General features: G+C 46.7%; 2 protein-coding genes across 2 annotated transcripts; one reads left to right on the top strand and one right to left on the bottom strand.

Moving 5' to 3' along the window:
• Positions 1-284: 284 nt before the first annotated feature.
• Positions 285-3,804, bottom strand: LOC135823361 (uncharacterized). The gene is made up of 4 exons (XM_065336214.1): positions 3,586-3,804; positions 3,186-3,287; positions 1,081-2,949; positions 285-915 (listed from the first exon to the last, which is right to left on the bottom strand). Exons 3-4 carry the CDS (start codon positions 2,602-2,604, stop codon positions 574-576), a joined length of 1,866 nt encoding a protein of 621 aa, XP_065192286.1. The 5' UTR covers positions 2,605-2,949; positions 3,186-3,287; positions 3,586-3,804; the 3' UTR covers positions 285-573.
• Positions 3,805-5,359: 1,555 nt separating this feature from the next.
• On the top strand, positions 5,360-22,701 carry LOC135822875 (uncharacterized). The gene is made up of 9 exons (XM_065335714.1): positions 5,360-5,538; positions 8,773-8,901; positions 11,353-11,497; positions 13,733-13,871; positions 15,373-15,448; positions 17,467-17,543; positions 18,931-19,086; positions 20,058-20,339; positions 22,316-22,701. Exons 1-9 carry the CDS (start codon positions 5,445-5,447, stop codon positions 22,493-22,495), a joined length of 1,278 nt encoding a protein of 425 aa, XP_065191786.1. The 5' UTR covers positions 5,360-5,444; the 3' UTR covers positions 22,496-22,701.
• The last annotated feature ends 429 nt before the right edge of the window (positions 22,702-23,130 follow it).

Raw genomic sequence — 23,130 nt, 5'->3', positions numbered from 1 at the left:
CACTAGCCCCTCCACATAGACCCCCTCCCACAATCCCAAGCCAGCTGGCCGAAGGAGGGCCTGGGGGGGGCTGGCGACGGCACACGGCTGTTCGTACGCGGCCATCTAACAATATGGCGGCGATTTTTGTCGAAAATCGCGTTTATGCGATTTTACACAGGAAATTGCCAATACCAGTGGAATTATTAGAAAACAGAGGGAATAATGATAAAAACATACGGCAAAGCAGGTAAAACCCAAATAGATCAAAGCAGCGCGAGCTGGAAACTTCAACTAAAAAAAGTTCAAGATCAGTTGTTGTTCGTTCAAACAACAAAGCTTTCTTCAAGAAGTTCTTGTTCAGTTCTTTGTTGAGTATTGACGGTGCATCGCGATCTCGATGACGAGGCAAGTGGTCAAGTAGCTGTGTGCCTGTAGAGCAGAAAGATGAAGAAAGCAAACAGTAGGTAGAGAGACTGCACACCCGAGTACATTCCTATGAAGAGTTGCGCCGCAGAAAAAGAAATCCACTCGAGTTCAGGAGAGAGAGAGAGAGAGCAAATAAAGTTGGTTACTCACGATACTTGCCAGAGATCATGTCGACTGGCGACGTTTTGTCGTGGGACGGTGAATGGCTTGAGGCAAGGTTCGGGACAGATGCTGCTCAGCCATAGCTTTCAGCCTCTGCAGAAGAGCAGGAATCTGGCGGTATCTTCGCTCAAGAGTGTTAAACTCTGCATGGATGCTCTCTGCTCCTTGCTCGGCCAGCAAACCGAGCCCTACTCCGAGCCTCTCCATTGCCGGAGCGGTGTGGCTCTCCAGAAGATGAAGCTTCGGCGTTATGTGGCCAAGCCCTCGATCGACCACCTCCTTCCGTGCTGACTTGAGGAAGGTCCTGATGTTGGATTCCAGCTCTTCAACCTCTGCTCGTGTGACCTGGAATAAACAGCACATATTAAATATCAGCTCTGGATCAAATATTCATAATCAAATTCAGAGTACCTGCATCGAAAGTGGAATCATGTGGATAATGGAATTTGATGGCTTGGAACAGACGAAAAAGCTCCCAGGGAATAAATAGTTATATTGAGTTATGTTTACCTTCCTGCAATGGCCAAAGGCAGAAGTACACTTCCTGTACTCGTCCAGCAGCTTCATGTAACGCAACTGGACAACGCTGGCATCATCCATCAGGTCGGGACAGCGTTCCTGAATTACTGAGATGGGAGCAGCAGCAATCGACTGCAGGACAGCGGGCTGAAGTGCGCGGTGCACGTGGTTTCCGATAAATGCACCTCCGTGGTACACCTGGCGCTTGATGTTGTGGGATTGCAGCACAGGTTCGACTGCCGATTCACAAGGCCCACATATGTCTTTTTCAGCAGTTGCGGCAAGTATCTGCTGCGAGATGCCCTCCTTTGCCTTTGTCATCTCCACGACTGTGTCATTGGCCTTCTGCCACTCCGCTCTGATCTGCTCACACACGAACTCTAAGTTACCGCCAGTAACACCCTGGTTGTGGGCATGCAGTGCTACGTAGTTCAGCTGCTGCTGGTAACCAGAGGCCTGTTCCGACGCTGCTGCTATCTGCTCTTCTGCGTCGTGATGGTCGCGATAGAGGCCAGATAGCCGTCCGAAAGCGTCGCTATCTCCAGCAGCAGACTGGGCCTTGCTGGCCAAGAGCTTGTCCAGCTCACGCAGATCCTTCAGCATTGCATCGAACATCCAGGCAAATATGCCCAAGTCCAGGTGGAGGACTGGCACGATGACGTTGGGTAGTGGCACAGGAAGGATTGCCGGACGAATGACGTTGTTGTGTAACTTGGCGTTTGGTAATCTCTCCCCGTCTGCGATGAATTCCAGCAGGTTGCTACTGAGGGTGGCCAGGGAGCGGGGTACACTGTCCTCAGGCTCTCTCTGCAATACTGGCGTCTCCATAGATTTCTTCTTGCAGTGGCAATGTAAGCACGGACGTAGGCCACTTGGTCCCGACAACCCGTACATACTACACTGAAACTCGTAGTCTCCGAAGATGAAGAGGACGAGCCGCTTCCCCTCCCATTTGCCATGTGAGATAAGGTGCAAGACGTCATCGCGGTACATACCAAGTGCAGTTTCCAGATTCGCTGGCGTGTCCTTTGCGTGGAATACACACAGCGGTACGGTGTTGTCCGGCGAGTTGGGGTGCTGCAGGTTGGCTACTTGCATGGAGAACTTGAACGAGTCACCGCCATGGTCCCCGCCCAGCTTTATCCAAACCTCGCTCTCCGGTATTGCACCATCGTGCCATGTCAGTAGCCCACGATCCTTGTATAGCTGGAGGTAGTGGTTGATGACTACCTCCAAGCTGGGCATGTACACCACCGGTGCCAGCGCGATCTGCTTTTTCACCACCATTGGCACGTCCTTGGCCGTGTAGGGTGGAAGGGCTGCTGCTAGTGTTGTTCGCATCTTGCGTTCTGACTCGAACTTCACTCCACACTGCTTAAGCCATTGCCGCAGCTTCCTGAGTTGATTCCACGGGAGCATGAGGTCGGCTTTGATGGCCAAGCCAATTCCAGCCTCGGGCGAATGTGGTGCCAACCCAGCCTCTCTGAGGAGATCCATCTGCTCGTCGCTGCTCATCCTGCGAAGAATTGCTACAGTCTGGGCACTGGCGCCGGCACTTCCACCACATACAGACTCAGTGAGCGACCTCAGTTCTGCTGTTCGCCGTCTCTTCGTACGTTCACTGGCTGCCTCGGAGGATGTGTCAGCGAATGTAAGCCTTTGATATACCTGCGGTCTGCCACGCTCACTTTGCTTCACCTCCAGCTTCCCTGAGTCAGAACGAGCGGAAACCAGGTGGCCAAGCAGCCTGTCAGCAGTATCACCGCGGAGCTTGGATGGTGATGCGTCCAGGACTTGAGCGATTGTAGCCGATTTGGTGACCGGACGTGTCAGTCCTTGCTGGGTTAGTGGTGTAGACACCTGCAACGACGCCAATAAACAAGTAGAACCACCACGCTGTTGACTACTGTGGTTGGCAAGGAATTTTGCCACATGCAGTCCATTTTGCTCTATCATTCCCTTTCTTTATATTCAGTCCATTGCGAAGCTCATTTCTTTTCTGTAATATCTCCACTATCTAATCTGACAATTGCTGTTTTAGTTTTAAGACCTGGTTGGATTGGATACACAGACTGCTCTATAACAGAGATACGCACCTGTGTGGATACTGATGCGCGTGTGTCGATAGATATCTCGGGCTCATGTGGTGCTGGCAGCTGCTGCTGTGAGGTACTGCTTGCCGTGGCCGTTTCAAAGATCTGCACAGATATAATAGTAGTATACACAGTTGTGTTTCATGGAATGCTGTACCATACTACTGCTGAGAATGGTTATCTGCATGCGTAGGACTCGACTGAATTCACTTCTTTTGTATAGGTGCCTACAAGCATTGATTTTGATGTATGTCTGCTGCCGTTGAACACTGTGTTGTGTGTGTTCGTGTTTGCATGTGTGTGCGTGTGTGTGTGTGCACGCATGTGTGTGTGTGTGTGTGTGTGTGTGTGCGCGCATGTGTGTTCATTCCCAATTTTGTTTCATCAATTTCTGCTTGTATACCTGAGTGTCTGCTGTTGTTTCACCGACAACGGTTGTACTGGGCGTAGCCGATACGGACTGCTGCGCACAGGGAGCTGGTGTGGCTGCTGTTGTGTTCTGTGATTGTGATACAGACTGTTCGGCACTGGTAGTCTGTTCAGCTGTAGCTGCACCACGCGTTAATGATGCCGGCTGTTCGACGGTGCGAGTCTCGATCCCCGCGGCTGGGGCTGGGACCTGTTATGAAGACAGAGAATTAATATAAAAAGCATTACATCCATGATTAGGCTCTGACATGTTGCTTTTTGCACATCCAAATTTGACCACACTTACCTGCGTTGGTACTGCCGTAGCCTGGCTGGTTCCCGTGTCTGGTAAGGCTCCGCCGCGCAATTTGGTCTTTTTCTTCGGCGGCCTTCCACCCTTTGAGCGTTGTTGATACAACTTACAGACAGTGCAACCAGCACGTTTGTGACCTTCCCATGTGACTGGTGACCCACAACCACCTCCACAATGCTGTGTGCCAGATGCATTCCTTGCCAGTGCACGTTGGCATAGCGAACATATGTATTTAGGGTGTGTATCAGGTTTGTCTTCTGTGATGTCGATCTGGTGAACTTGTTTTAATTGCTCTTTATATTGCTGAGTGCTATAGCGCATGCTGTGGCCTAGATTAGTGAACTTGGCACCACCAACACGACATACTGAGTCCAAAATGGACAAATGTTCGTCCATGACTGCCCACTAAAGATATCGCACGGGACCAAGTTCCGCTGCGTGGGACTCAACAAGTCATGAACAAAGGGGCTAAAAAAGGCCAGGAGCAGCCTACAAAACTGCCCAGCAGGCTCAGAAAACTCCACGAAGGTCTACAGAGACGTCGGTATTGTAGACAATCACAACATCTTCGTGGAACTACATTTCCGCCATGCGCGACCTCAAGAAAGACGGAACACTTTCGGATTTTCTCGAGTGCGATGTCAGGAAGAAGGCCGTTCTTTCTCCTCGCCCAAACACCAATTTTTTCTGCGGGAAAGTTACGATTAACGCTGAAAACGGGTCTGAAAGCAATCGAAATACTCTAAAACGATGCTATTTTTCAGGTACGACGGACGTACCAGATTTGAAAATTCAAATTTCTGGACGCCATTTTGGATGGCCACTGATCGCATGCACGGGACAGCCGTGGGCAGTGAAATCCTAAATATGCAGTTTCAGCTACAGTACGCATTCGAGTATGTGAGTACCAATGGGTACTGTACTAGGTACGCAGCCGGGTGTGATATAATAATCTTTATTTCAGGATTACCCAAAGGCTAACGCCTATCTGGGGGATCTCCTATTTGTGTATGTACTAGTAACATAGTTATGGATATGGAGCAGCAGGGGTGATATGGAGCAGCAGGGGTGATATCGGCCTATATCACCCGCCTAGGAAGGGCAGTGATTGGCCCATTCCTAGGAAACGGTCACCTGATATGTGATAATCGCCGGTATCACCCTTGTACTCATGAGATATTCTTTACATATTACACGGGGGCCGGCCGGCCGGCCTAGTGTACTGAATGCCAAAGGTCAAGAAATGGAGCTAACCATATATTGAACGATAGGTTCAAAGGTCAAATCGTGTGCAGACATTTGCGCATTGCCAAGATCTAGACTGGAAGATCAAGAGTAGTCTACGGTAGAGTACGGTAGAAAATCAAGAATGCCATGCTCCAGTTCGGGAATGAAGAGGCTTGTCCCAGGCCAGTCTGAAAAAACTCAAAAAGGGCTGTTGTAGTTCGTACTCTAGTCTATTATTATGCAATTAGGGCAAGGCTGCTGGTAGCCAATGAAAGTATTCAGAGCAAAGCATTGAAGAACACCAGGAAGAAATCATGGAGTTCGCTGCTTTGGCTGTACTGCTGTTGGCGGCTGTGGTCAGTTCCACACCTGGAGAGCATAGCACCCGCGACAGTTCGTCACAAGAAGGTGGGTTGTGCTCGTACACTAGTATGCCCACACCCTGCATGTCCTTTTTAAAATATGTAGGCATCATATTTCGCAATGTCCACTACGGTTTCTCTCACTGTGAGTCTCGGGGCCGTAGGAAGCTGATCTCAACTGGTCCGGCGAACTGCGATGTCAAAGATACCAAAGCACATACTAGTATTTAAAATTACTACATAATTCGGGCACATTTATGCCTACGATTATAGTTGGTTGGTTGGCTCGTAATTTTTCTTCGCTAGAACGAACTGGCATTGCTGCCTTCTTGCATGAATTGTCCATGCTCTCACATAGCGAGAAGGCGAATAAGGGAAGGAAATAGTACTATGGCGGTCAACTCACGCTCTATCCAGCCTGCAGTTCTTTGAAATCCATCTCCCACCAGCACCAGCAGTTCGAGCCTCGCGCCTAGTCTATGTGGGTCGGTATCTTGTTTAGCACGCCTGTGCATCAGTTTGCACTAGTTCGGAGAGCAATGTTATAGGTTTAACAAGCATGGCATGCACTTGAGAATACTCACCAATCCGAATACTGAGGTGACATACATAGCAGCAACATAATACTTACTTGAAGCATTTTTTCACACATACCTACCCACCCATTCCTACCGTACTCGCGCGATTAGAGCCCTCTCTCGAATAGTGCCCCAGTCTCTAAGGGCCAGTTAAAAATAAAGCCCCCTCTTGAAGCCCCCCCCCCCCCCCCCCCAGGCTTGTACCAAGCACATGTGAAAGTTTGATGTTCTTTTGGTAATGTTCTTTTTGAATTCTTTTATTCTCACGATGGCCTGTGGCCAATAAGAGAACTTCTTGTCCATGTCATTGAGCTAGTGGTTTCAGAATCAAGATCTCAGTTCCTGTTGCCCTTTCTGTTGAGTCGTGATAGTTTACAGTTAACTTTAGGCTATGTTTTTCTTCAACTTCTTTGTTTTTATGCTGGATGACGTAAATGTACCAGCATTGAGAAAATAACGCCCTCTCTCGAATAGTGCCCTCTCTTGATTAGTGCCCCAGTGGCACTAATCACGCGAGTACAGTATATCACTATTTTTTTGGTCTCTTTTTATCACGGCCAACTCAGCATCCACATAGTTATCACCTGTACCAAGAAGAGGAGGAAGAACGTTTTGTGACCGTCTGAGTTTCATGCACAAGTATGCGATCGTCATCAGACAGCAGATCACCTACTTGCGTCTGGAACTCAGAGTCACGACACCTTCCTCCTCTTCTTAATGTGAGTACCTCTTCCCTTGGGCATCTAGCACTTTATTGGACAACCTGGGACCTTTCTGTTTTAGTTATCACCTATAGTCTGCTACCAACATACTGTACAAGTACAGTTGTGCTCGGTGAAATCCGACCAAAAGTGAATATTTGGCACTCTCTACTTGCACGGCCTTTTGACGCCCTGGAAGCTGTACAAAGGCGACAGGACACACACATGCACCAGCATAGTGATGTAATCGGAGCTGGTCCAGGTCGCCAGTTTTACACCCTGGGTCAGATTTCAGTGAGCGCAGCTGCACATGTAGCGTGCTTGCCACAGAGCTTCATGCCATGTTGTGTTACGCTAGACAATACCAACCCTTCTGATGTCACCACCCGTGTCAATTGTTGCCACTTGATGTGCAATGCTTGCTACCTTGAACCCATGTACTATATATTATATATATTCATCTCTGTATCCATGTCCTTTCCTCATCCCCCATCACGGCCTCATGGATGAACATTTGGAAAGATATCTATTTGAACTGGTGCAGCCAAGACCTCGGGAAGGCTGTGTGTTCCGCAACAATGATAGCGCTACAATTGAGTTCTTAAAAAAAAGGTCGAGGTGTGAGACATGAGCGCACTGGGCCGTGCGCACCGCACCAGAACCCTGTTTTAATTAATAAAGAGCATCTCCATTGGAGTGTGACAAGCCTAGGGCAGATGATACACTCGGCGTGGCACTCGTTCATGTGCACTCGAGGCTGTGCAGTCAGCTCACATGAAGTACAACAACCAGAAAAATTCTCGGAAGACCTGCTACTACCGGGTGGCCACAGTACACTGTTCAGGCAGTTCTATCCAGTCGATGGACAATGTGTGTGTCTGCGTGTGTGTGTGTGTGTGTGTGTGTGTGTGTGTGTGTGTGTGTGTGTGCGTGCGTGCGTGCGTGCGTGCGTGTGTGCCTACTAGTATTTGAAATTATTTTGAATCATGCCGGTTGGTGTTCAAGTTTACTGAAACAATGGAGTCTGAAGAGAAATAGTGAACGCAATTTTTGGTAAAATTTTAATATCGGTATCCATGAATGTGTCATGACCCGGATCGGACTCGTCGCGAAAGCGATCACGCATTGAGTTCAGCAGCCAAAGCTAGACTCCGAATTATTCCTGAGTTCTGTAAGAACCATGATTAGTCCTGCGAAGGATCTTGGCGCTTTCGTTAGTTGAGCAATCATGGCTTACAACTCGTGGCCTAGAGCCACCAAGTGTTGTCGTGCGTCGGCAACACCTTCCGTACAAGTCGTCAGCTTTGTACTCACTACTCTGAGCTTGAGGAAGCCACACTTAGTCCTGCAAGGGAGCTGACACCCCTGTTAGTCGAGCAAGTGTGACGCCTTTTCACGTGTCGTACGACGCAAAGGGTCGACAGTATTCATACTCTAGACTCCGGCCCGCTGACGGGAACACGTCATTGCCGTCTTGCACCCTACGGGGACCTGGATTGAGAGGGAAGAGCCTGCGGGCGCGAAGGCGACTAGTCGGCAACTGTGTCAGCTCTATTCACCGTACGACAGGCGGCTGTTTTGGATTGCACCTGGGTGAGCAAGCTCCCCTTGTACTATGAAACTATTATGTGTTGTACACATTATCACCTGGGTGAGCGAGCTCCCCTTGTATTGCAATCTTGACACTTTAATTATTATGATTATTATTACTGATGCAATGCGATATTATATTAACAAAAATTAAATTAAATTAATAGCCTTCATGATGCAACAAATAAAGTATCTTCCTACCGCTTCCCTTCAACCGTCTTCTATACTCAGGTGTGAGAATTGAAACAGGTGAGCTACTTATCTGCTTGATGTCGACTATATCGGTCGACGGCCTGGTGCGACTAGCTAGATCACTGGCCATGACAAATGGTCTAATACGATAAGGTATCACTGTTTTGAACACTTTTGATTTCTTTTTTTAAATGGCTTTGTGTCTTTCACACCATGCAGCTACTCTGATCTTTGAGCATCATGAGAAGGATACCGAATACAACCAAGTTGCTATCTCACGGAAAGGATATGTGGCGGCCAGCACAGGGGTGTTCACACCTGAGATTGTTGAGGTCTATCAAATCAAAGGTTTGTACGCCATTCATTTCCGGCCTGTGTGAGTCTGAGTATGAGTGTGTGTGTGTTTCTCTCTCCTCTCTCTCCCTCCCCTCTCCTCTCTCTCTCTCTCTCTCTCTCTCTCTCTCTCTCTCCTCTCTCTCTCTCTCTCTCTCTCTCCCTCTCTCTCTCTCTCTCTCCTCTCTCTCTCTCTCTCTCTCTCTCTCTCACTCTCTATCTATCTATCTATCTATCTATCTCTCTATCTCTCTCTCTCTCTCTCTCCCTGTGTCTGTGTCGGTATTTGTGCGGGTGTGGGTGTGAGGTTCAGGGTGTGTGTATTTGTGTGAGGGAAATGTGGGTGTGGGAAAGAGAGAAGAGAGAAGAGAGAGTGTGTGTGTGTGTGTGTTTGTGTGTTTGTTTGTTTGTGTGTGTGTGTGTGTGTGTGTGTGTGTGTGTGTGTGTGTGTGAGAGAGAGAGAGAGAGAGAGAGAGAGAGAGAGAGAGAGAGAGAGAGAGAGAGAGAGAGAGAGAGAGAGAGAGAGAGAGAGAGAGAGAGAGAGAGAGCTCTGGGTTCCCATTCCCAGTTGCCGAGGCTGGTTGGTAAAGGAACTCCAATTCCACTTCAAGGTGCCAGTGCAACTAGTGTCTGCTTCTATCAAAGCAGCTTGCTTTCTATACCGGTTACCCAGCAAGTGTACGGTGTGCATAGGTAACTGTCCTGGCCGTCCTCTTCCGATGTACTCTGTGTGGTGTAGACCAGGTGTGCGTTGGGGGTCGATTTCACATGGTTTCGCCAGTTGTGTGGATTGGACAGTTATCTGGCGCTTGTCTTGATCTGTTTTATTCAGATCTTTTCCGCTATCGCTGCTATAAGATTAAATCCGTGGGTGTACATCCAGTGCATTTGCAGACTTGCATGCTGCTCTTGCGACAGGCGTGTATATGGTGTTAGTGTGTGAGTGTGTCTGCCGGGGCGTACATAGTACAAACACAATTCGATATGGGTACGGAGAATTTTTTTATCCAGGCCCAGCGCACAGTGCATGCAGTGCATGCCTGCAGTCCGCCTGAATGCCCTGCGCCTGTACGAGTACTGTAGGAGAGCTGTGGTCAGAGCACCCTGCATGTAGTTACCATGGTTACCGTACTGACTACTGTCACCCCCCCCCCCCCCCAGCCTGCTACATCACACCTAGCCTATCACGGTGACTAGCCTAGGTGGAGAAGTGGTGCTGGGGCACCTTTGTGAGAAATTGTGACACATCGCAGGTCTACTGAACTGGGTGCGACAAAACCTGTAGTTAGTTACATCGATTCCTCGATCTGAGAGTCATTTCCTTTGCACTTTGTTTTGACAAAGTTGGTTGTGTTTTTGACGATGCTTTCGCTTGGTGGAAATAAAAAATGAAGCGTCGACATCCAGAGGGCCAGCTTATTTAGAGCAGCCTGCAAAGCGTGCAGCCAGTGGCAAAGGTCTAGTGATAGATGAGAATGCGGACGCACCTCACTTGCAAGCGGAGTCTGCGACGAGCAGCGCAGAGGAAGAAATCGTCGGCGAAGCTGTTGAGCGACCGTTGTCGGAAGCTGCTGGATCATCCAAGACTTACTTCAATGACATTGGAGTGACAGTGTGTTGGAAGGGATATTCTGAAAGTGGACTTCCACAGTGGAATCCAGTCCCCGAAATTTGCCGGACATGGAAAAGATCTCTGTTATTGAGCATCATTGTGCGCCACCGAAGAATTTCATATTTCCTGTGAGTGTCCAGACATATGGGAAACAGCGCCACTTTCAATGATCCTGGTTGAAGGAGTTTCCCTGGGTAGTCTTTTCAACAGCATGCAATGGTGGCTTCTGCTTGCCCTGCGTGATGTTTGCTCCAGACAATTCGAAGCTTGGGCAGCTTTACCGCAGTCCTCTCGAGAATTTAACCTGATTAAAGACGGCATTTTGTCCCTAACACTCACCCGGCACACGTTTCATAGTGTAGGCACACGTTTCATAGTGTACCATTTTAAATACCCATATACAGTTTATAGTCGTTACTCAATCTGCCTGTATAGCCATTAAATAGTTCCAATTACTGCTCTCAGGTATTTCACTCCTATTGCATCACGTATGAGTGCAAGACTTGGCATGAATTCCAGGGCGACTCATCTGATCAGCACATCATAGCATCGCATCTAGGAACCAAAACCAGGGCCATGACCGTATATTTAGAGAGCACGTTGAATATCATGTTCTTTCAGTATAGACTCTGTCCAAGAGCTATGCAGCACCTGATTAATTCTGCTCTTGGCGGGAAGGATTTTTATGTTTGATCATGTGGATTGGAAATCAGATTCATGGCCTATAAGTATATCAAATTCTCGGTTTGGGGACAGTCACAATTGCTTTTGCGGAAATGATGCTGAATAACTGTTAGGTGCAGTATGATGTCATGGATGCAGTATGTTGCTTTGGTGATTTCGTTCCATCACAGCTGATCATGCAACCCGCATCATAGTCGAGAAATTTACTTCTGGTTATAAGCGTCCTCTGGGCATTGTCGCCATGTCAAAGGACTCAACGATCTGCGTCGGAATCCTTAACCCGAAGCAGGACATTTACACATTTGTTTACATCTGGTAAGTGGAATCCAATAGACTCTTGACATATTGGGAAAGGGTATTGAGCAGAGAGTGGTGATTTCTTACAGGTTTGCCGAGTCGAAGGTTCGATGGACTTCTCGTGTGCTCTGGATGGCAGTCGTGAGTCAGTCGAGTCAAGTCGGCGGAAAAGCGCAAGCTCCAGTGTGGGGAGCAAACCCTTTTCCAACAAATCATTGCCGAAGTCACTACCATTAATTCGTTGATATAGTGGGCACCATTGTACAGGAGACTTATTGTTTTGTAGCCCGAGTTTTTTTATAGCAGCAATGCGCTCGCACTATACAAGCAAAATGTCCTGACTGGCATGTGGCCAATGAATATATGAGTGCACTGTGTTCACATGTACAATACATGATTTTTTTTATAAACAAAAACAGTTCGTTACCAGCAGTCAATTTCGTATGGGTTCAAACAGAGACATGGACATTGGTTCGATATACTTAGTAATCACAATAATAGTTACATGCGAGTTTGTTATAAGAAGTCAACTGTACTGTATTGGACTGCTGAAACTTTGGATTATCAAAACACATCTTCAAAGCAGCTAACCCAAAAGCCTTTTGATATTAGTAACCAGGATAAGACTGCATTTTCATCACGTACTGCGTTCACTCCACAAACAAGCCAAGTGGCACACATGCCTATGATATCCTGGAGAAGCCTGTGTTTGAGATCGATTAAGCTCGTCCTCCAACCGATAGTGTGGTGCGGTGGAAGCAGTGCGGTGTTTCGTAGAGCATCCCACCAACTGATGGTGCATCGGAATTGCGAGGCACACATCACCCATGTTCTTGCACAGTGCTCTCTCTCTCCCGGGGCTTTACGACTCCCTGGGGGGGGGGGGGGGGGATTGGGGCAATGTTGTACAATAAAACCTGTAACTAACGACCAGCCTGATACTACTGACCACTTTGCCAGGCACGGACGGTCTCACATTCAAAATGCACTGTGACTAGCGACTACCTGCTCAACTCGACCAGCGACCGCCATTTCTTGTGCCAATGTCGATTTTTGACCCAACACTAGCGACCGCGATGTAGGAAATCATACGTTGCTCCAAGTTCCTTTGAAAACCTGATGTTTTTCCATGATCCTGAACAGACTCTTTCGATACTACAGCTGAACAAATGAACGAAGGCTCATTTCCACTGAGGACTGCACTGTAGCTGTCATAGTTTCAAGTACTGTCAAGACCAAATATGGTAGGAACGTATCGGAGAGCGCATCGAAAGCGCTCTCTGATCGATGTATCTCCTCAAAGGAGAAACAAAGCCTAAGCGGCTCTGTCGAAATGCAATCACACACCCCAGTCACACTGACGAACACTGCGGTGCTACTGCAACATTGCCGCAATTTACGTTGCAGCGTGGCTTGGCTACTGTGGCAATGGATGCTGAGAGAATTGGTGATTTCGTTTCATTGAAATTTTCTCTCTTTCTCTGAGTGTTGTGTGATCTGAAATAACAAAGACATTGCGCAAGTGGTGGGAATTGCATTAGCTGCATTTTGACATACATACTAGAGTCTAGAATGCAATGGGTCTATGTATGGTCGAGCGGTGCAGACCTCTAACTGAAGACCACCTGCCACTAAAGACAGCTTATTCCGGACCCAACGGGTGGTCGTTACAGTCCATTCAGAAAAAAATGAACTTCTAGCTTTTGTCCATAAATGGGTCAAACTTTGAGTTTTTTTAGAATTTTTTCCTGCCATCCCCTAGGGAATCCTCTTCCAATTATGTTTCTGAAGTTTTTTTGTCCAAAAAGTAGGCCATAGCAAGAATAGGATTCCGGCCAGGTTTCCCCCCAAAAGCACTGAATCGGGAAAAACCATCAAAATCCAGGCCGTTTGACCCCGCCTGCAACAGTGCGTTGTGCGGTTCGAACCCCAGTTCAGGTACCTTTTTGGACCCTCTTTCAAGTTTCAAAGTTCGCAGCACTGCACTGTGTACGATGAAATCACGAAAAATCGCCAAATACGGGAGCTCGCCAAAGCCAGGGCCCATCTTTTTTATGAATGGACTGTAGTTAAATGTGTTACTGTATTTGTGTGCTAACGTACATACAACGAGAATCAGCAGAAAGAGAAAAGGGTTCCCATGACGATGCCGTGTAACAAAAGAAGTAGCGATGCACGTGTACAGAATTACTGGTATGATATTTTCAGTAACTGTTACTCTGAAACAGTTGTGTTATACTATTCCTTGTCCAGGGATGTTCAAAACTCATCAAATCCAGTGTGGTACCGCCAGGAGAAGTACATGGTGGCCGTGGCAGCATACGTGGCAGCTGATGGCTCAGTTATTACACTGTTAGAACGCAAATTTGTTGATTACAAAAATGAAACCTTTGTGAGTGAATACCAGCATGGTACTGCCGCTGTTGCTATTGCCATAAAGTACCGCCAGAGCACCCAGTCTCGCAAGAGTGCCTCACCTAGATTTTACAGCCAGGGAAAGGAAAATCGTATTGCAGAGTGCAACAAAATCTGTGCGGTGTGAGAATCTTAGCGTACTAAGGTCACCCTAAGGTCACACTTTGCAGGTTTTGCGTGAAGCTCGTGTCCGCTCGAAGGTAAATTGAGTACGGATTGACTGCATAACGTGCAGTATGTGTACAAGGTTCGTCTTGTATGACCTACAGACAATAGACAGCCTCCACAGTACGACCGCGAAAGGACGAGATGGTGGGGCGCTCTGGCGGTACTTTATGGTACTATTAGTGTGGCCACTAGATAGGGTTTATCGGGTGTTAGCGGCCGTCGTGAGTTCCCTTCGGGAACGGACACGATAATTTACTTTTTTCCTTTTTTTTACTAGATATTGCATTAGAGCCTAATTCTAAGGGATGGACAAGAGTATGTAGCTTACCAGACTCTGAAACTGATGAAGACAGGAGTGACGGCATTTTATCATTTTCATCCCGGAAGTTAGCTCTAGGAGTACTGCATAACATGTAATTTTAGGTGTTGTAAAATTTCGGGGACCTGTCAGGTTTTAGGTGTAATGTAGAATTAGGTGACCAGCGTTCCCTTCACATACAGTGCATACTCCGGTGCCATTTAGGTGTAATCTTAATTTAGGTGCCTGGGTTCTCTACCAAAATTACTTTAAAAATTTAAGTTACACCGAAAATAACGTGTTATGCAGTATGCATTTATTCAAGATGTGACAGCAACCATATCTATGCCTGTTGTATAGACACTGGGTCTGGGACTCTGGGGCAACTTCCAAATACCGCACTAGTATGGGGTTGAAACGCACATCGCTATGGTCTCCTGTTGTCTCCAGTGATCCTTCCTTTGTTCCAGCCCAGGTGGAGATGGCACGGGGCTGGGAGCAGGTGGAGAAAGTACAGATTCAACACTTGTCCCGAGAGCTCTCTAGGCTCTCTGTTTTCTTTACACGTCTTATCCAGGTTATATTGTTTTTCTGCCTTCTCTCTTTCCATCGTCGTCATAACATTGGGCATGAGTTTCCGTTTGACTTGCAATGTGAAATAAAATTATGTTTAAACTTAATATCAAATACTGTTCTGCATCGAGTAACATTTCAGAACCGAAGCCAACAACAAAAGCAGGGGAGGTGGGTGCAGCATTTTCGCTCTGGCACAATAGGCCGCTTCTCCAAAGGCATGAAGGCAGCTCTGCTACTCTTGTGAGATTCTTAAGGCATTTTTTATTATATATAGAGAGAGAGCGGAGATCTGTAGCTTTCCGACAAGACGAGGTGAAGAAAAACATCTCACGCTGGGAGAAAAAATTGTTCTGGAAAATACCATGTTCTCTGGTACACCTTCATGTGACAGTTCTAACTACAACCTTGTCCTCGCTTTGTTTTGTCTCTGTTGTAGATCACTATGCTCAGTAATACTGGAGAACTCTTGGGTCGCACTCCATTGGGCAAATTTGATAACCAATCTGTCATAGGTATGTTGTAGCCAGGTTATTGGACGAAGGGTCATCTTGGGGTGGGAATAAGAATGCAAAAGCAACACGTCATGACCGGATTGTGGGTCATGACTGTACAAGATAATAATATTAATATGGTTTTGCAGTATACGAATACTGTGTGCTACATAGAGTCAATATTGTATGCGTTCAAACAAACAGAAACATGGACGATGGTGCGCTTTATCACGAAATTTGCTATATGCGAGTTTGTTATAACTGAAGTAAACTGTAATTTGGAAATTTTTTTAAACAATTTTTGAACATCTTTCCTCACACGCATACGCAAGCAAAGCTGAACACAAGAGTTTGAGGTGCGCTATATAGGGGCTGGTATCAAACAACTCATGTGAATGTGATAAGAGCATGGAATGCCACAAACTCCATTATCATAAATCCGGGGCATGAGCGCGGAATGCCGCCGGCTCAAGCAGAAAATCCAGGGCATGAGACAGCATACAGCATGTGTACGTGTGTTGTTTCGTCTTAGATGTAAGGGATGTGTTCCGAAAAAAAACCTGGTGAACAAAAAACGCCAAGTCTGTGCCGGAGCGACCTTTCCGGAAACCACACTGTGATTCAGGCAGCACACTTTCGGCGACTTTCTGCAATCGGTTTTGCAGCAGGCGTCCGAACAGCTTCCCAAAGACGTCAAGGAGTGCGATGCCATCTTGCGGTACTACGCCCTCCTCCCAAACCGCGGTAACGAGCTTAAACAGATTGGCATAGAATAGGTCGCAGTTGTATTTGACCATTTCCAGTAGAATGCCGGAGCTTCCAGCAGCTTTCCCGCTCGTAAGATTCCGAAGGCAGCGCTGGACCTCTTCAGCAGTGGGTGGAATGGCCAGATGTTCCGTGACGTTGCGCTGCTGAACCAAGTAGATTTCAGATCGGACAAAGCTGCTTGGAAGGTTTAGCAGCTTTTCGAAATGCTCAGACCAGAGGTCCTGCTGTGCCTCAACGGACGAGTGTGGTGAGCCATCAGTCTGTTTGATCAGGCACGAATTAGTGGGAACCAATCCACGCCGGGAAGTCTGCAAGTCCCGGATGCGGTTCCACACAGCCTTGCACCCAAACTTCCTAAAATCGGATGAGGTATGGCACCACTCAGCCACAGTTGCTTGCCTTACTAAATCATCATCCTCTGATGCAGTTGGGTCAGCAAGTCCTAGCTGTGATACATCAAAGCCACGGCGATCAGGGGCCTTGCTCTTTGGTGGGTAGAAACGCCGGCGGCAACCAAGTGACAATGTTAGCCCGACAAGTTAGTGATCAGTTCCACACTCGGCAGACCGGTACACACAACAATCTGTACAGCGCTGAAAATCCCGCTGCCGGGTGATCACATAATCAATACAGTGCCAATGCTGTGAACGTGGGTGCTGCCAGGTAACTTTATGAATGTCATTTTTCTTGAAATACGTATTACAGAGTCGAGAGTTGAACATGGATAGAAAGCTCAACATTTCATCATCAGCTTCGTTCATGGTACCAACACCATAAGGACCACGCACTTGCCTCCATGCGTCCTCTTCATCACCTGGGTTGCTGCCAACGCGGGCGTTGAAGCCACCAAGTACGACTTGCAAATCGCGTTCTGGGACGGATAACAAACAATCATGAAGTTCGCCAGGGGTTGCCCCGTCATTGCTTCCCAGGTTTCCACGCACCATACTCACAACACAACACACACACACACACACACACTCTCTTCATCACCTGGGTTGCTGCCAACGCGGGCGTTGAAGCCACCAAGTACGACTTGCAAATCGCGTTCTGGGACGGATAACAAACAATCATGAAGTTCGCCAGGGGTTGCCCCGTCATTGCTTCCCAGGTTTCCACGCACCATACTCACAACACAACACACACACACACACATACACACACACACACACACACACACACACACACACACACACACTCTCTCTCTCCCTTACGGCCGCAGCCATGTCTTGTGGACTTGATCTCGTCTTTGACGTTCTTGTTCCTTCCAGGCGTGAGTCCAGATGGCAATTATGTTGCCGTCATCACGGGCTCGGTCTTGACTATCCATCAGTACATCCAAGGCAAGGTGAGATAACACGGATTTTATTTTCACGAATAATCAATTTTCGAATTAAAAATTGTTGAACTCGGATACTGAGCCAATAACGCATGTAGGAAAGGAATGACGTCACCCATGAGCAGCATTGACCTCAGCAACAGTATCAGGCATCCGGTCATCCGGCAGAAAACACACGCGGCAAAGAAAACACAAAGATGCCCAGACTGATGCGCACATCACAGGCCTCACACGAACACGTCCAGGGAACCAGGATTATTCAATCAGTGATGTTCGCGTGGAGATGCTTTCCACCGCACATCAGAATCAAACGACAACTTGCTCGTCTTCTCAAAAACTCTCTCAGAACACGGTGCAATGCATGCACAAGAAAGGCCTTGTGCACGCAGGCAATGAGCCGGCCAGTACAGCCTGCCGATGCACACTGAACTGACTTGCACAGTGTACAGTGAACTTCGAATTATGCATTGCCAACTTCGAATTATCAGCACAAATCAGGGCCATGGAGAACGATCGATCAGTCGGGCGCCAATTGTCGTCGGTTTTTTTTACCCCTCCTACACGAGGTCACGGACAACACTGCGTTGTGAATAGATTGGCATTTTTGTTTTGCCAACATATTGGTGGTGGGAAATCCTTCTCAATACTTGGTAAGCACATTTCGCAACTGTTAACGAGTATCGAGTCTAACCATAACGAGTAAGGGATGAGTATGTGGCATGATTGTTTCTCCCCTAATTAAAAGTCAAGGGTTTTCTTCGTAGGCTCATTTTTCGCCTTGAGGAAGGACGACTGTTCATGTTCGGGTTGGCAAAGAAATGTCAACAGAAAGCTGACAACTGTCCAAATGCAGGAACATATTCTAAATGAGTTGTGTCGATGGGACAAACTGAGCAGGAGGGAAAGTGCCGTATTTGTGTAATCTCTGTTTTTAGAATCAAGCTTTCAGTATTCGTTGATGAAGTTATCAGCAGCGCCCTCCAGAAGGACTCTTGCTGAGTCCTGAAGAAATAAGCGCTCCACAACATTTCACAGGTGATCTTCAAGTTGGATTTTGAGTAGCGAAATTGCTATGCACATTGAAATGAAATCATTCCCTGCAACCCCACTACTTTCTGTATGACCACGGAGATGGACAGACCTGCCTCAAAAGGGTCTTTATAAAAAATCCGACATCTTGAGATGTAGGAGACCCGCTCTGCGATCCACTTCAGTGTGCACTGTCGAACAGGTCAAAATTGACCTACAGAGCACGCACCAAACGGCTAGAATGTGTAAGGCACTGTGGTGATGCTAGACTACTGCAGCTGAAAATGTTCAGTTTCGACAAACAAACAAACAAACAAACAAACAGTGCGTTACCTCTGAAGCTCGATTTGTTCTCCTCTGTGCACAGGCTGGGCGGACCTTCGAGATCGAAATGGACCAACACAGCAACTTTGTAGTAGTCTCCGCGTGCGGAGAGTTTGTCGTGGTGAAGGCAGTCCGTTGTGCGCTTGTCTATCGCAAGAGTCCCGGATTAAATCTGAAGTACACTTTAACCACTCTAGAGGTGAGTTACCGTAATGTCACGTATAAAAAAAGGACTGCAACGGGTAGGGGTTTGGTCAGGTAACGGGTTCGGGTATTTTTATCCGGGTAGCACGGGTACCCTTTCGGGTATTTCTTGACATGGTGTGTACTGTGGGTGGGCACTTGTGCTACAAAAGAAGCGTACAGTAAGCACGTAGCCATGCTTTTCACTTGCACCGTTTCAAAAACACCGTACTCCAACTACCCGATCGGGTCCTCAGGAGCAAATTGCTACCCGAATACCCGCTCTAATTACGGGTAGCACGGGTACCCTGCAATCCGTTGACACCCTAGTATAAAAGCAAGTGCTTACGGTCGTGTAAGCCGGTGTTCAAACCATGCTTCCACTCAAGGTATGCTTCTGTTCAAAACATGCTTCTACATTTTAACATCTCCAGTCTACAGTGTGCAGTGCATACTGCCACACATGTACTTGCAAAAAAGAGAAGAAACACATGAGCACGAGTTATGCAGCAACTATCCACGACTGTAACAAGATGATAAACGGTCAGAAAGTGCGACTTGTACTTGCACATGTATTTTGCGGAAAGCGGCTTCTATTCAAATCTTGCTTCTGTGTCATGGCACACTTCAAAAAATCGGCTTCTATTCGAGTCATGCTTCTATACAGGTCATGCTTCTATACAGGCCATGCTTTTATACAGGTCATGCTTTTATACGTGACACTACAGTATATCAAGCAGTACATAAATATATGGTTTTGCTGAAAAGCACTGTTTTCGTTTTCTATTCATTTACAATCAGTCAGAGACAATAATTTGAATAGAGTGGTTGCACATCTCGCCAAAGCGGCGCAGACCCCGAGTGTCATGACGTAATCGCAGGGTTGGCGGCCATGTTTTAGGCATAAACTGCAGAATGCTCTCACACGGATTGAAGTTTCTAGTTCTATGTCCGCTTTTCTCTGACCGCCTTTCTCATCCTGTTCAGGGACCTGACGGTTTTAACCTCTTTGCCATGGCCTTCTCTCCAGAGGGCACTCGCCTTGCCATCACCTGGCGAGGAGAATACCCCCAGATCCAGAATTCTCTTGTAGTGTACGACCTGCCCGGACTCTATAGCGTATACAGCTACGTATTTCCGCGCCTGAAATGGAATTTGGACAACGATCCAGTGGCCGTGGCACTCTCGTCTGATGGCGAATACGTCGCAATTGGAACACTTGGGACGCCAGATGATCTGGGCCAAATCAATGGTACACAGCAATTCCAGGTACATCTGTAGCCATTGCTCCTTTAGGGGAAGTCCCAAAACACACTGTACACAGTGTAACCAAAGCAGAGTATACTCCTATACAGCAAGGAACTACTTGAACAACTCAAAGTGATAAATGCATTTACTGACCATACATCAGTGCAGGGCAGTCAGACGGTTGTTGTTGTTGTTGTTGTTGTTGTTGTTGTTGTTGTTGTTGTTGTTGTTGTTGTTGTTGTTGTTGTTGTTGTTGTTGTTGTTGTTGTTGTTGTTGTTGTTGTTGTTGTTGTTGTGGTTCTTGTTGTTCTTGTTCTTGTTTGTATCATGGAAAAGAGCAGGTTTCTAGACTCATGGCACGTAAAATAAACTATCAAAAACATCAACACAGTAGGGATTTCTTGGATAATGGCAAGAACAGTTCGTTCATCATTCCCTAACAAAAAGACAATTTTAGTGCCTTCTAACTACTTCTAAACAGTAGGCTTGGAGACAAGAGACCTAGTATGGATAGAAATAGAATGAATGCATTCATACCACGACACCAGAAGAAAAAGATGTAGGGGGTTTAACGTCGTTTCATTATGACAATCATCAGAAATCTTCGACACGCTGAGGGTAGGACTAGTACAAAGGAAATAACTATTTGAAAAGTCGGCGTATTCTTCTTCTTATTATTATAAGCTTTTCCGCATTGGCATCGCCAAGCAAGCTTGGCTAGCCTTCGCATAAGCTGCTCCATGATGATGAGACGAAACAATGAATGCATGTATATACGGTCTAGGGGAAAGTCGGCGTGGAGAAAGTAATTTTATAAGTGCAATAAAGAATACAATTGATGCAGACATGGCCAAACGACACAGTGTCTGCATCAATTTTATTCTTTTTTGCACCTATGACATAGTATATGGTACCATAAAGTGAATAGTATCGGATCTAGAACTACCACAAGAAACACTGAAATCCTAAAAATAGCAGTAAGATGTGATTAATTCTTCACTCACACTCTCAGCATTATTACCGTCCGCACCTTTAAAGCCACGGATGTATATTCGATTACAGAGCCAGTCTCAGATATAAAGCCATGGGCTTCATAAATGAAAGACATTTGAAGTATGATTTGTGAAAATGAAGGAATTCGAACTATACATCATGTACAAACAAATCACTTGCATCCCAGCAGGAAGGGGTGAACAAGTGGATTTAGATTGAAATTTCGGTATGGACTTTACTCTTATGACATGGCGTAGTGGGTGAGTCATTGCATCTAAAATAGCTAGGAAAGCAGCGGTGTTTCGAATATAAGGCTATGGCTTGAAAGGCGCTGACATACGGTACCCATGTACTCAAATCCATAGCATTCTCACCTGCACCTCGCCACTCCACACATGCTTCAACATCGATCGCCTTAATCACACATTCAATGGTGCTAATTTCAGGATTTCAGTGTTTTCTCAACGTAGTTCTATATGCAATACTATTCACTTTATGGTACCGTAATTTATAATAATTTCCGTTGTACTAGTCCAACTCTCAGTGTGACGAAGGTTTCTGATGATTTGTTACATAAAAACGACGTTAAAGTCCCTACATATTTTCTTCTGGTGCCCTGGTATGAATGCGTTCACTTGAATGCATTCACTTTATTTATATCGATATTCTCTTCAGAATATACCAGTAAAACGACATAATGACAGGACACCCAATGCTACAAACATGGTTGGTTCGTTGGTTGGTATATTTTCAATTCACTTTTCCAGAATAAACAGGCATTGCTGCCTTCTTGTCTGGCCAGGTGAACTGCCCAAGCTCTCACACATGATGAAGAAAGGAAAGTAATAATAATTACATGAGAGTGTGACACATGCAAAAATGAGGAGTTAGAAAAGAAGAACATGATGGCAGGTATAGGCAACCTTGTGTCAATATCAGCAACAGCAAGACTGTTTTATTTAAAAAATTACTAGTGCCTTTGCTGCGTTGTGTTTGGTGTGCAGGTGTTCAAGGTGGGCGAGCCGCAGCCAGTCCTGAAGAAGTTCACGCCTGGATCCGTTGTCTCCGTCGACGTCATGCAGAACTCTGACGGCGGTGTGTATGCGGTGGCTGCTGACTCGCAGCAGTTTAATGATGTCACAGCGGGTGGTGACATCTTCATCTATAACATCCCCAAGGCTTAGCAACGAGATAAGACAGCGGAGGCGGAATTTGACTAGCCCCTTGTGGAGTAGGCTACTTTGTACAGTACATAGGACTACATGTAGACAATCTCTCACGGCTAGTGAGAAATGCTGGATAGCACATGCATTTCCCCTAGCACTGCTCAGTCGCATTTCTTTTGCTATCAATTGCAAGAATAACATTTCAATAAAGAATGTTACCAGCATCAGGTGGCTAGTTGTGTTCAAGTCAGCAAAGCAGTATAGCTAGATATCATCAAGTGCGGAAGGATAGTCGATCAATGCCGCTATACATGTGCCGCATAGAACACATCACAGTCAAGCAGACCGTGATGTTTTCTGCAGAAGTGAGGCCACAGAAGCAAGAGTGCCGCTCCCAACGTTTTGAAGGCAGCGGGATTTGAGTTTTCGCAGGTAGGGTAGTTTCGCTTTTCGTAGCTGCCATGGTATTTTCCGCTCCTGTGGCGTCGCTTCAGCGGAACCACTACTTTTGAGTGCATGTGTGACCGGGCCCTACTGAGGTTTTGCCCCTCTTTTTGCATGAGGAACTCTGTTCGTACTTGTTATGTTAGATTGTTACTCTAGTACCATTGGCATTGGCTGCTCCAGGGCCGGATCAGGAACCCGGTTGAAAG

Source organism: Sycon ciliatum, chromosome 8 (genome assembly GCF_964019385.1).
Source record: "Sycon ciliatum chromosome 8, ocSycCili1.1, whole genome shotgun sequence".
Classification (NCBI taxonomy): domain Eukaryota; kingdom Metazoa; phylum Porifera; class Calcarea; order Leucosolenida; family Sycettidae; genus Sycon; species Sycon ciliatum.
The sequence above is the reverse complement of the archived record's forward strand: the minus strand, read 5'-3'. Positions and strand labels throughout refer to the sequence as shown.